This window comes from Populus trichocarpa, chromosome 6 (genome assembly GCF_000002775.5).
Source record: "Populus trichocarpa isolate Nisqually-1 chromosome 6, P.trichocarpa_v4.1, whole genome shotgun sequence".
Classification (NCBI taxonomy): Eukaryota; Viridiplantae; Streptophyta; class Magnoliopsida; order Malpighiales; family Salicaceae; genus Populus; species Populus trichocarpa.
Window position 1 is genome coordinate 9,022,534 of NC_037290.2, and position 12,631 is coordinate 9,035,164.

The 12,631-nt window shown below is 36.4% G+C and overlaps 1 protein-coding gene across 1 annotated transcript; it reads right to left on the reverse strand.

Moving 5' to 3' along the window:
- Positions 1-2,791: 2,791 nt before the first annotated feature.
- On the reverse strand, positions 2,792-10,578 carry LOC18100065 (uncharacterized). Its single transcript, XM_006381249.3, has 7 exons — positions 9,839-10,578; positions 8,399-8,500; positions 7,813-8,070; positions 6,769-6,894; positions 6,236-6,703; positions 4,009-5,904; positions 2,792-3,219 (listed from the first exon to the last, which is right to left on the reverse strand). The coding sequence occupies exons 1-7, from the start codon at positions 10,214-10,216 to the stop codon at positions 3,193-3,195; spliced, it is 3,255 nt and encodes a 1,084-aa protein (XP_006381311.2). The 5' UTR covers positions 10,217-10,578; the 3' UTR covers positions 2,792-3,192.
- Positions 10,579-12,631: the final 2,053 nt, after the last annotated feature.

Here is a 12,631-nt window from a genome sequence, read left to right on the forward strand (position 1 = left end):
CTAAAATGTTTTTAAAATCAACAAAATCAAAGTTTTTGATCTTAGGATATTTATGTCTTTTCAAGTTGTATTTTTTTTTTGTTTTATCAAGGATATTATTTTATTTTACTAGAATAAAAACAACTTACTAATCTCACCTAATGTTATAACTCGAATCATCAATTTCCTTTATTTTTTTTAAATAATGTTTGCATGCATAATTTAAACATTGTTGTCTTTTTTTTAAAAAAAAAAAGACCACCGCACAGTGTAGCGTTTTACCTTGGAAAAGAGCACAAGAGGAGTCTAATGGAGTCAAGCCACCGTCTAGCTAGTAGGGAAATTCCCACAGCGCAGCACAGGAGCAGCATGGTGGGACCAAGGCATGGCGGGACCACGGCATGGCGGTCGAGTTCTATTCAGGGCCACCCGCAAAAGAGCACAATAAGAATGTTAAAAGACATGCTATTTAAAGTTCATGTTAATTTTTGTACTTCAAAAATATTTTTAAAAATTTAAAATTTTTATTATTATTTTTTTAATTTTTTTTTTATGTTTTTAGATTATTTTAATGTGTTAATATCAAAAATAATTTTTAAAAAATAAAAAAACATTATTTTAATATATTTTTAAGTGAAAAATACTTTAAAACAACAACCATAACAATAGCTTTAATATGATAAAATAAAACCCAGCAGAACCCATCTAGATCCAGACTCGTCTACAGTTTTTTTAGTCAACCAGCAGATCATGGAGTTTCATATGGAGGAACAAAGCCTATGTCTTGGATTCAAACACACCAACCACATAACTGAGCTCTCATAAGCTCAAGCATTAATCAATCATGGTTCCCTACATATCAAGCAAAAGAAGAGGATATTATATGTAGCGTTCATTCAAATATCATGAGCAGCTTCTCTTCCTCCATGTCTTCCTAATCATTTGGAGGTAGACACCAAATTATCACAATAATTTTCATCATAATCAGATTGGAGCTGCTCGTTTTCCACAATTTGAGCACTTTCTGTTGTTAAATTTTTTTTTTGGGGAACGTTGATTGAAGCTTAATAATAGAAGCTTACACAGATTGAAGATTGTTTCTCTAATTTCTTTATAAGATTACAGAAACATATATATATTGTACAGGAGATCAATATCAGTTACAACAATATAATAACAGTAGATTACAGCAGTATAATGGTGACAGATTTTAGTAAAGATTGGATCCCAAGATTTCAGTCTTCTTTCCTTGTGCAGTCTTCAGTTACAGAATCCGCAGTAACTCCAGAATCTGCAGAAGATTCAACAAAATCTTCAGTTATAGAATCTGCAATAACTTTAGAATCTGCAATAACTTCAGAATCTGAATATGATTCAACTAACTGTAAACTGAATTTTGGTACAAAATAGAGTTCATGGCTGAAGGAGGGAGGCTACCCCAGCATGCATTGCTCAAAAGAGAAGTACAATTATTTGCTTGCAACCCAACATGCAGCTGCATTTGTTGCTCTAGGTGCATGACAAAAACTACAACAATTTACAGTTTTCTACAAGGAGCTTTATCTCTTCAACGATAACAGCTATTTCCCAAGGAACCTGTGCTTCTCTGCTACAGTAATGGCCTCCACAAACACATTCCAGCCGAACATCACTTAAACCTCTATTTGTTATCCATCTGATCGCTGCCCTACGGGCCATTGCCTCAGCTTTGCAAATTGGAGGCTGAATTTGCTAATTCACAATGGCTATGAATAAGGGCATCCCTCCCATTCCTGCAGGCAAGCCGAGGGGACCAAGACGTAGGGTTTACCATAAGCTAAAACCTGCTCTGTTGACCGATCGGAATAGGGAGACATGTTCATTTGAGGCCTTCTTTGCCTTCACCACGCATTGAGTAGGGTCTGGAGGCTTCTTTTCAAAATAGTGAACTGATGTAGACATTTGAAGGGGCAAAAATAGTGGAAACAATGTTATGCGAAGCAGCAGGAATGCAGGCCAAATGGACTCAAGGCATTTTTCCAAGGGTAAGAAATCCACTTCAAGCTACTAAACAAGCAGCTAAATTTGTGATCTAACAACACTAATGCCTTCAAGAGCCACGTGGAGCCTAAAAAATTGTCACAAGTGACAAACTTTGACACAGTTTTTTGGACTCAACTGGCAGAAAAGTTAATTGAAACGAAATCGTTTATTTATTTATTTTTCACGGTCTTGACTGATTAATCCCCTCTCTAAAGTAAATCTAATGTATTGCATCATCATAATTTATTTTTTAAGAAAAAATATGGGATCCCACGATTAATGCTACAGCGCCCAAAGATCCATGACTTGTGTATCAGCTACCGCGCAAGATTGAATCCCACGAATTACAAAATCTACATGAGCTTGTGATGACATGTCTTTGACACTAAGCAAATAACTGCATGGCAAGTCATAAGAGCGCACTTTGATATCAAACGTAGATAAAATCGCTTGTGTTCATAGCGCAAATCAAACATAAATTCAGATCGAACAAGAACTGGATTTAACTGGAACATATCATTGGCCAAATCAATCCAAGAACATGACCAGTATCCAAGTAAATAAGAAAAATCCACAAACTCTTCAAGGCGAAAGAATTGAGGTGCAAGGGAAACGAACAGCCAATTTGTGGAAATCAAAGCCATAACAAAAATGAAAAGCAATGCATGGAAGGCTATGAAACAAATAAAGCTGGAAGAATAGAACAGGCAATGCATCATAATCTACCAAACAATGTCCATGTGATCAGCACTACTAACATAGCAACACCAAACATTTCTGACAAAAGACATGAAAAGATAAAAGAGTTACAAGCTACTTCATTATTTCCAATCTAATGATACAATGACGGATAAATGCGAAGCTGAACGGGGATTGGTCACAGTTACTTGCGATTGCGTTACGGGCATTGGATGGTGGTGGAAGTTCATACCAGCCTTGGCAATTTCAAAAAGAAAACATATAAAGAACACACAAACCAAATTGGCGAAGAATACTGATTTAGGTATTTCTATTGGACTATAAATTAACACTAAAAAAAAAATACAGAAGCACAAAAGGTACAAGACAACTCTCAGCACCATTTTGGTGCGAAACAAAATTAGAATGACATGCCCAATCACAAAACTGATGTATTGTAAACCTGGACTTCCTAATTGCCCTCTATAGGAGCAATCTGCAGGGTGTTCCGATTCAGGTTGAGGCATACACATCCTTTTCCTGCCAAAAAATTATGGTTCCATCAATGAATCAGCAGAAAATGACAAATGATGACCAAATCAGAAAAATAAGAAAATACATGAGTTCAGTACTCAGTGGTCATAACAGATGTATATTATCGACAGCGCTATTATCTAAGTTTAATTATTAGTAGTAATCCGACTAATTATAATGTGTTAGAAGTATGCGGATGGGTGAGGTTGTGACAAAATGGTCCTCACAAACATCAGTGAAAGAAGGAATGCTCAAAGTGCTTAATATTTTCAACTGGCAAGCCATCTTTCTTATACTAATCTCAGTCACAAGTATTCTAATGCATCGAGAAAAGTACAGTAACAACAGCGAAATAAGAAAAAAAAGGCTAGTGATGGTGTACAGGAACTGCTACATGAGAAGCAGCAAGCACGGGCATTGTTATAATTGATGATGAGTAAAGTTGGAAAAATAAATAAAGTCAAATGGCTGCAGCACCTGACAGACATTGAACCCAATCTAGATGTGTACTCAATTATAAAAGAAAGGATTGGATCCCACCATTAGAACACACCTAGTACCCACGATCAGGACATCACTAGACAGTATTCCACCAACTACACTAATAACCCAAGTCAACAGTCAAATTGTAAGGGCGATATAATCAAACAAGATCAGAAATAAGCCCATACATTTCCCCTAGAGAAGGGACAAATATTGGGTCCAATCCTTCAAGAGATGTAGAACATCTTAAGGGTCACACATGCTAAGATCAACTAAGATCAAGTATCACCTCAAGAGATTAAGCTCCTTTACCATTTTAATGCCGCTTGCTAGTACCAAGTCACAAAGTGAACTTTCAGATATACAATTCACATGCACGGTGGGACCTTTAGCACTCTCCTTTGCGGTTCCCATCTGACCATCTCCGGATGGTAACGTCATACGAACTGCTCCTTTGAACATCCATTTATTCCTTTCTTCACAATAATAATCTTCAAAAAGCTTACCACACAAAACACAAACACAATGATCTTCATGAGCAAGAACCGTTTTATCATCACATTCCGTTGTCTCTTCAAAATCATCCATTGGACAAGAAGACTCAACTCCCAATGGAAGTCCGTCATTTACAGTAAGCCAGTGCCCTAAATCAGCATACCATCCCCTAGTTGGCCCATTTATACCATCCGATTCTGGCTTCCTCTGGTTATGCCACTCCAAGTGTCTATGAAGACGTTCTTTAAGTTTAAGTTGAAGGCCACATAAGCTGCATCGATGAGGAAGGTCCTCAAAGAGTGAACTGATCACAGGTGGATGCAGTTCTCGGATTACTTCTGGCTTAAACTCCAATCCTATGAGATCATCTATTTCCACTTTGGTGGTTTGAGACAGTGCAACAGAACATTTGGTATCAGGTTCTGGGATAGATGCTTCACCTACTGTGGATGAATGCAGAGTGGCAGAGGAAATTGGTTCAGAGCTAGGTGAAGTGATGCTTGGGTTCTTCTTTTGTAGTTGACTAGGTACCTGGGTTGGCAAAGGAGATGATGTCTCCGACTTTGATGTAGATATCAAACCCTTTGCAACTAACGAGCTCAAAAGGTTTGAAATTGGATTTGGGGCTTTATTAACAGCATCAGTAGTTTGTTCTGATGAAGGTGGAGAACCAAGTGGAGGTGGTGGCCGCTCGTCTTTCCTCTGAGAAATATTCGACACTGTTGGCAACTTATCTTGTGACTGAGCAGGAGCTGAAGATGCAGATTCAATCCTGGCTTCTGAAAACGAAAACTGAGGGGGAGGCCCACTTGGAAGAGGAGGCTGAATAATTGACTGTGATGGCATTTTCCCAATATCCTGAAAGTTTCGATCAGGTACGACACCAGAATTTATTTTGGAGAGAATTCCAGTCTTCATAACAGCAGCCAGCAAACTACTTGTGCTAGATTGTCCTGAAGTTCCTGCAGTAAATGGATTTAAATGGTCTGCTGCAGAACTTACAGAAGTTGATGAAGTTCCAAAATTTGAGACTGGGGGCAGGTGTGGCCTCTGGATCTGACCAAAAGCTTCAGACTCTTTGGAATCTGGTTGTCGTCGCTGTGAAAGACGATGCTGGTGGCTTAGTTGAAAAGAGGGCAATGAAGGAGCCTGTAAATCTTCAGAGTGCAATTTTGGCAAGCTACCAAGCTGAACATTTGAAGGCAGCAAATTTCCTGAAAATTGAGCCCTATAATCAGGCTGGGTCATTGACTGGGATTGATGGTAGTCTTGCTCTCCTGAATTCTGCAATTGCGGATAGCATGCTTGAAATGCGGGCGAGGATGGTCGTTGGCGTATGGGTGACTGTCCAGATGGTGATGCAGCACCTTGAGACTGAAACTTTTGTTGCCCTAAGGTTTCAGTGGACAACAAGGATGTGTTTGTGGAAGACGCTAAGCCTGCCTTTCCAATATGAGATGAACCCAAGCGTGGTCGAACAGCCATCCTGCCCAATGAAGACCTTGAACTTGTAGCCACACCACCAACAGTGGCTGAATAGCCCTCTACGTGACCTGTGTTAGTAGTAGAAGTTCCAGAAAGGATCAATCCATCTGTTGAGTGGGACTCTGGCAATTTCCATGGTGAGGATAAACGGGACCCAATGGTAGCATGCTCTTTCTGCTCGGTAGACAACGAGTCTGAAGAAGTTTCTCCATCAAGTCTTTCAAGATCCTGAACATTAAAACAAAGTGGGAGACAAGGATTTGGATCAGCCCCTCCTCACAAACTGCTGAGACCAAAATCATCTAAACTACCATTTCTAAAAATCTTCATGGTCAATCAAAAATGAATTGAACATATACATACCAGAATACCTTATATTATTATTACATCTTGGCCCAATAGCATTTCAAATAGCAAACTTTAAAATGATGGTTTCCATTTTAAACATCCAATGCAACTTTTTTACATTTCTTTTATTTACTCCTTTCATTCAGGCAATAGATTTCTCAAACAGGAAGTATCAATACTCAGTTTAAGAATCTTATCTGTTCTGTCTTACCATTTTGTCCGAATCATCAGGAATCCAATGATCTTTCCTTGAGTTATTGGAAAGACCGGCTGCATTGTGATCTGATAATCTAGAGTGCATGTCCCAAATGTACTCCTCTTCCTCAGAGTTTTTCCAGTTAGCAGATATCCCAGTCTCACTTCTTCCAATTCTCTGTGTTGGCTGTAGATGTAAATCAACCATAGAAGACTTGGATGCTGGGTAATTTGGAAATCCGTGCTTCATATTAAAACCGTTTCTTTGCCCAGATATTAGCTCTGCCGCATTGCTGCTAGTTCCATAACATGGGTTCTCCTGCCCTTGCCCTTGCTCAGCAACCCTTCCACTTGCTCTTCCAATTCCCAAGCCAGACTTCCTTGAAACATCAGAACCATATTCAAAGTCCTCATATATGGCACCAATTTTTTTCTTCTCGTGAACAGGCTCATTTAATGCTTCTCTATGTGAGCGTTGAAGAGTCTGCAAAACTAACTAAATTAGCAAGATTTCATGTTAAATATAACGGAATTTATTATTTTACATACCTGTGTTTTAACAGGAGGATCCACCCATGGGCGTCGAGTATCAATACTGACAGCTCTGTCTGGGCCCTCCACATCCTCAATTGAGTTGGCTACTGGAACAGTCAGGACATTAGACACTCCTTTTGCCTTTATCATATGAAACCAGACAAAGAAAGAGATATATTCAGTAGGAAGGTAACACTTCACTAGAAAAGGAATCGACTAATCTGTCAGTCAACTCAACATTAGAATTTCTGCACCAGAATTTTTCACAAGCACAACATTCAACGTATCTATGGTTCACCACACATCTATTTGCTTGTTTATCTGTACTAAATATATGGGAATTTGTTCAACTGATTGCAAAAATCTATCTGCTTCTTTATCTTAGTACATTAGTGAGAATATCCCGCTGGGAAGTGTGGGATTGTTACAATACAAATTGGTAGTTAATTGGTAGGAAAAGTGAGTGCCAAGGTAATCAACCAATATCATAAAGATAAGACCTCTGACTGTAAATGGTCATGAGTGGAAATAATATTGACTTCTTGTCTCTGGCTTAATTTCACCTCGTTCTCTCTGAACTGAATCCATTATTGGATCAGTAAACTTCAAACACTTTCACCTACACTGCCCAAACACCTGATTTCCACATTAGCTGGCATCACTTACTAGAAATATTGTATCAGATATCAATCCCCGGGAAAAGGCTTGCCTAGCATTTTTAAACCCCATGTAACACTCAGAAGATAGAAAAGAAGAATAGATATTTCCATATATAAATCCTTTTTTAGTCCTCTCTATGATTCATCTAGAGAACTATCCTTGTTGTAGGAATTTACTCTACCCCGACAAAAAAATATCCATCACTGACTGTAATTTTATGGACAACAATTAATGCATTGACACAGTAACAGAAGCAATCTAAACTCCGCATTCAGCAAGACAAGAACATCTCAAACTGAAGACTAGGAAATAAAGGTGGTGCAAAAAAGTCTGCTCTAGCCACTGAAACTTTTGAATAAAGTCAAGCAATACCAAAATTGATTAGGAAATTCCACTTACCCTACTAGACTGCTGAATGCGCTGCCTTTCCAAGTACTTGGGATTGACATGGATGCTATTTGGTGGCCGTTGAGACTGAGACTCAGACCTAGACGCTGCAGCACCTGCAGATGAACCATTCACTGCAGGAGCAAGGCCAAGTTCCTTCTCAATCATCTGAAGTGGCTGAGGAGGGAAAACTCCTTTCCAAGTTCCAAAAAGATGCCGCATACTTGAATGTACAGAGGAATCAACCTGCCTATATGCCTTACAGAATACCTAAAAGATGCAGAAATAATTGATAACTACCAAATAATAAATGGAGAAAGGAGCTTGTAACCCCCTACAAACATAGCAATGGTGAATAGGTGATCAAGTAAACTATCTGTGAAAGGATGCATGCACTACTTGTAGGCCAAATGAAACAACTAAAACACGAGACAATAATTACATCCAAACAATTCAGAGTGGCAAAGACCATTATAGAAATTCTATCACAGAATTCTTAACTAATTTCTTTAAATAAAACACCATATTATACACAGGTATCGTTTACAAAAATGCCACATCGAGTGATGAGAGTCTACATGCAGAACAAACATCTCACCTCAGGCAGTCTGGCAGCAAAGTATTTTATGTAATCCCTCCCAATATTCTTCACAATGCTGTCTAAAAGATAAAGAGATGGAAGCTTTTGCTCACTGGGAACCTGCACGTTAATTTCGTAATGAGATTCAATACACCAGGGGCAATATTCTTTGAAACAAATAACTGAATAGCATAAATGGCAGCCAAGAAGAAAGAAACAGAAGAAGAAATTAACATTCAGACTTATGAGCTGCTCAGAATATTAGCAATGTCTCAAAACTGTCAACGGGTATACTATCTCACTATGATATCCATAGAGCTAGTTTTATCTGCAAATAATTTGAAGCCTACCGAGCAACAGAAAAGTCTCAAACAAAATTGAAAAAAGAAGAAAATAAAGAATGATACAAAAAAAAAAATGGCATTCATGTTTGATGTCCAAGGACAGCCACGATAGTCAAAATGAACCTATAAATTTTCATTATAGCATTAAAATATGCATCATACAGCACCCAACTCCAAACTGATTTACAAAGCCAAATTGAAGAATCCTTCTCCCTTTGCCTTTTCTTTTAGATCCAATTCCAGCTCTCTTGTATGTCTTGCTGCACTTGTAGTTAAGTTATTGCAAACCTCAGAATATCTCAGGCTCCACCATAATAACTTCCATACATCAGGCAGAAATTGCCTTGTGTTCTCAGACATTGATTTTTTAAGTCCCGCTGGCCTCAAGAAAACTATGGCAAAGAAAGGTGCGCTCCTTGCTTTTCCTTCCTTTTATTTTGGATGAATTTACAACTAAAGCATCCACAAACAATCATGCATACAACAGAAACACCTCTACAAAAGAGTGGCAACAATAATTTAAATGTGCCTGGATAGCTAACTTATATTTGTTAATTTCTTTCAAGAGACGGACAACATATCCTGACAAAAACTCTCAGAAAACTATACATCAATACATTTCATCCACAAGATATGAGAAATTTATCCAGTTAGGATTCAGATACAATTTTTCCATCCATATTCTCAATGACGCTGGCTTCTCAAAAACATAAAACAACCTTCATTAACTACAGAATATCCACTCCAATAATTTAAGTTATGGGACAATCATAAAACTTGGAGGGACAGTAGAATTCACAGGAGATACAGCAACATCAACGATTGAATTTATGGTTAGTTTTGATGATGGTTTGCAGACACGCCATATTATGGCTCCCCATAATTCTTATAAACCCACAGTGAAACAAAGGCTTTAAAAAAAAAAAGCTTCGAGAATTGTAAGTTGTGCTTGATCAGAAAAGTTTTCATTAATCTGTAATTACACCCAACCAGTAATACTACTACTACTACCGCGATTTCTTTGGAACTGCCCAATGCTTTCTCATACAATTTAATTCAAAACAACAAATGGGGCCATAACCAAAATTTACTAGAGTCAAAACTTATGTTTCACCTCAAGAATATTGGCACAGATTGTCGCAGCAACAGCTTTGGCGGCGTGGAGATTCTCACCCGCAATTATAGTCAAGTTAGTGATTATTGGCTTTGAATTGAAAGTCAGCTCCGCCAAAGCAGTCTTATACTGACTCACTAGCTCCTGGTATTGCTGTGGCTGTGGCACTGGCTGTGGCTGGTATGCACTGCTGCGATTCGAATCATTACTCTCTAAATCTCTATCAACTCCAGGCCTATATCTTGCAGCAGGTGCAGCTGCCGGTCTCTGCGTGAACGGGCGGCCCTTATGGTTTGCTTGCTCTTCAGCTAATCGAGGTTTCTTTAAGCCTGGTTCTCTTGATCTATCGAAGGATCTACGCGTACTCTCCATTTCCATTACCGTGCAAAAATAAAATCGAAACCCTAACCCCAATTCCTACCCTTAAATCAATCTTTTCGTTACACGTTAACCATCATCAAATCTAAAAGAATACAACAATCGAACTAAAGAAAATAAAAACCCTAACCCTAATTTGTACAAAGATTAATTTGGATACAAGCACTTGGAGGTATTACTATTGTTCAGACAGAAACTAAAAGAAAACAAAAAACATATAGTAAAATATAAAAAGAGAGAGAGAGATTGAGAAGGTGATTTGTGGAGTGAGGGAAAGAGAGTGAAGCTCGGTTTTTTCAAGACGGAGGAGCGCAGCGCAAATAAACGGAGAGCGATAAGACTAGAGTTGCTTGGTTTTATAATGGTTTTTGGTCATCGAAGGTCCCTGTGGTTCCACTATTCATTAACATTAGACTGTGATTTCGAAAATTATAATTTTGTCCTTCTGAGTTTGGATTTCTTACAAATTCAGTATTACGATTGGATTTGGGTTCAAGTTTGACCCTCGCATTTGCAAACACTGTGGATGAATTTCAGCAAGGTGCCTCACAAGCTTTGATAGAAAGGGTGAATTTGCAAACACTGTTTGAATGAAAAGCTCTTTTACAAAAATAACGCAATTGTTCATATTATTTTCACAGCCAACCTAGATCCTGACATGGTAGAAGATTCAAGTTACTAGGTCATTTAACTAAAACCAACATATTAGCTTTTTTTTCAAGCAAAACATAAAAATGATATAGATTAAAACATGAATATGGTGAGGCGCCTCACAAAATACACATTAGTGTTAGAAATCATGTTAATGAGTTTAATCTAATTTCCAACAATTGAGGTGGTCTGAAATGCTTTGATGGTTGCGTTGCTGCTTGACTCACTCGTTTGTAGATATCTAATTCTCAACCTTAATGTGAATACATGATTTAGTTATCACTAGTCCACTTCATCACGGGTTGAATTTAAAATATATATATATATATATATATATATATATATATATATATATATATATATATATTATGGGTATTTTTTTTGGGGGTGATATTAAACTGGTAAATTAGACGGACATTAATAATGTGGTTTAGATTTTAAAAATTCAAGATGATAAAAAAATCTTATAAAAAACAAATTTAAATTAATTAATTTATATCATGAAAACCAATTTAAAATAAACAAAAATACTTAAAAAAAATTCAATTAAAAAAAATAAATATTTGAGATAATAATATATTTGATCGACTGAGAGTTTAAAACTTAATTTGTTAAGTCCTTCATTCGGGTCATGAAATCCAATAGGTTTTTTTTAAAAAAAATTATTTTTTATTAGGATAAAAAATAGGATATTTTTTATTTTTAAAAAGCTAAATGATGAAATTAGAAGAAAACAAAAATCTACAAAATAACTATTTTCATATAAAAAATATTGTCATGTAACATACTGAAGTGGTCTGGGTCAACCCATGTCAACATGTTATAACCGTAACCTGGATCATCATAGGGTAACAATCATGTAAAAACAAATTGAACAATTAATCCTAAAGAAGAAGAAAAATAAATACATCACAAATAAAAATTCAAAATAAATAAAATGCTTTAAAAAACTCAATCTAACATATTTTAAAAAAAAAAATATGCAAACAATAAAATATTGGATTGACCCAAACATTGCATATTAATCTGTTAAATTTGTAATCTAAGTTATGGACTCAACTGGGTTTAATGATTTTTTTATTAAATATCTACACAATGACTACTTTTATATAAAAAAAATATTGATATAGTGATATAATAAAGTGACCCGAGTCAAATCATGTCAACATGTTATAACTGCAACCTGGATTATGAGAGGGTAACAGTCATGTGAAAATAAAATTTGAAAAAATTAATCCCAAAGAAAAAAAATACATCACAAATACAAATTCAAAATAAATAAAATTCTTAAAAAAACTCAATCTAGCATACTTAAAAAAAATTATTTAGACGATAAATTATTAAATTAACCTAAACTTTGTAGATTAATATGTCAGATCTATAATCTAAATGATGTACTCAATTGAGTTTAATGAATTTTATATTTGATTTTTTTTATCTAAATATAGATTTTTTTTTAAAAAAAATAAAAAAACTTAGTTGTGTGGGCTTGATAGCCCAATGTGCATGAATCATCTAAAAAATAAGCCCAGAAACGTCAGTCTGCGCCCCTGTACTTAGTTTTTTATTTTTTTTCATTTCTTCAAAGGGATGGACGACTATTTTTTCATGTTGTTTGCAGAATCTAAGTAATGAATTCTTATTCTGCTTGGGCCAGTTAATTAAAGTTTGCAGTTTAGGGCATAAAACATGAGCCATGGCAAACACACGCTACACCCCTTGTTAATGCAAATTATACATTATACATTATTATATTATACATAA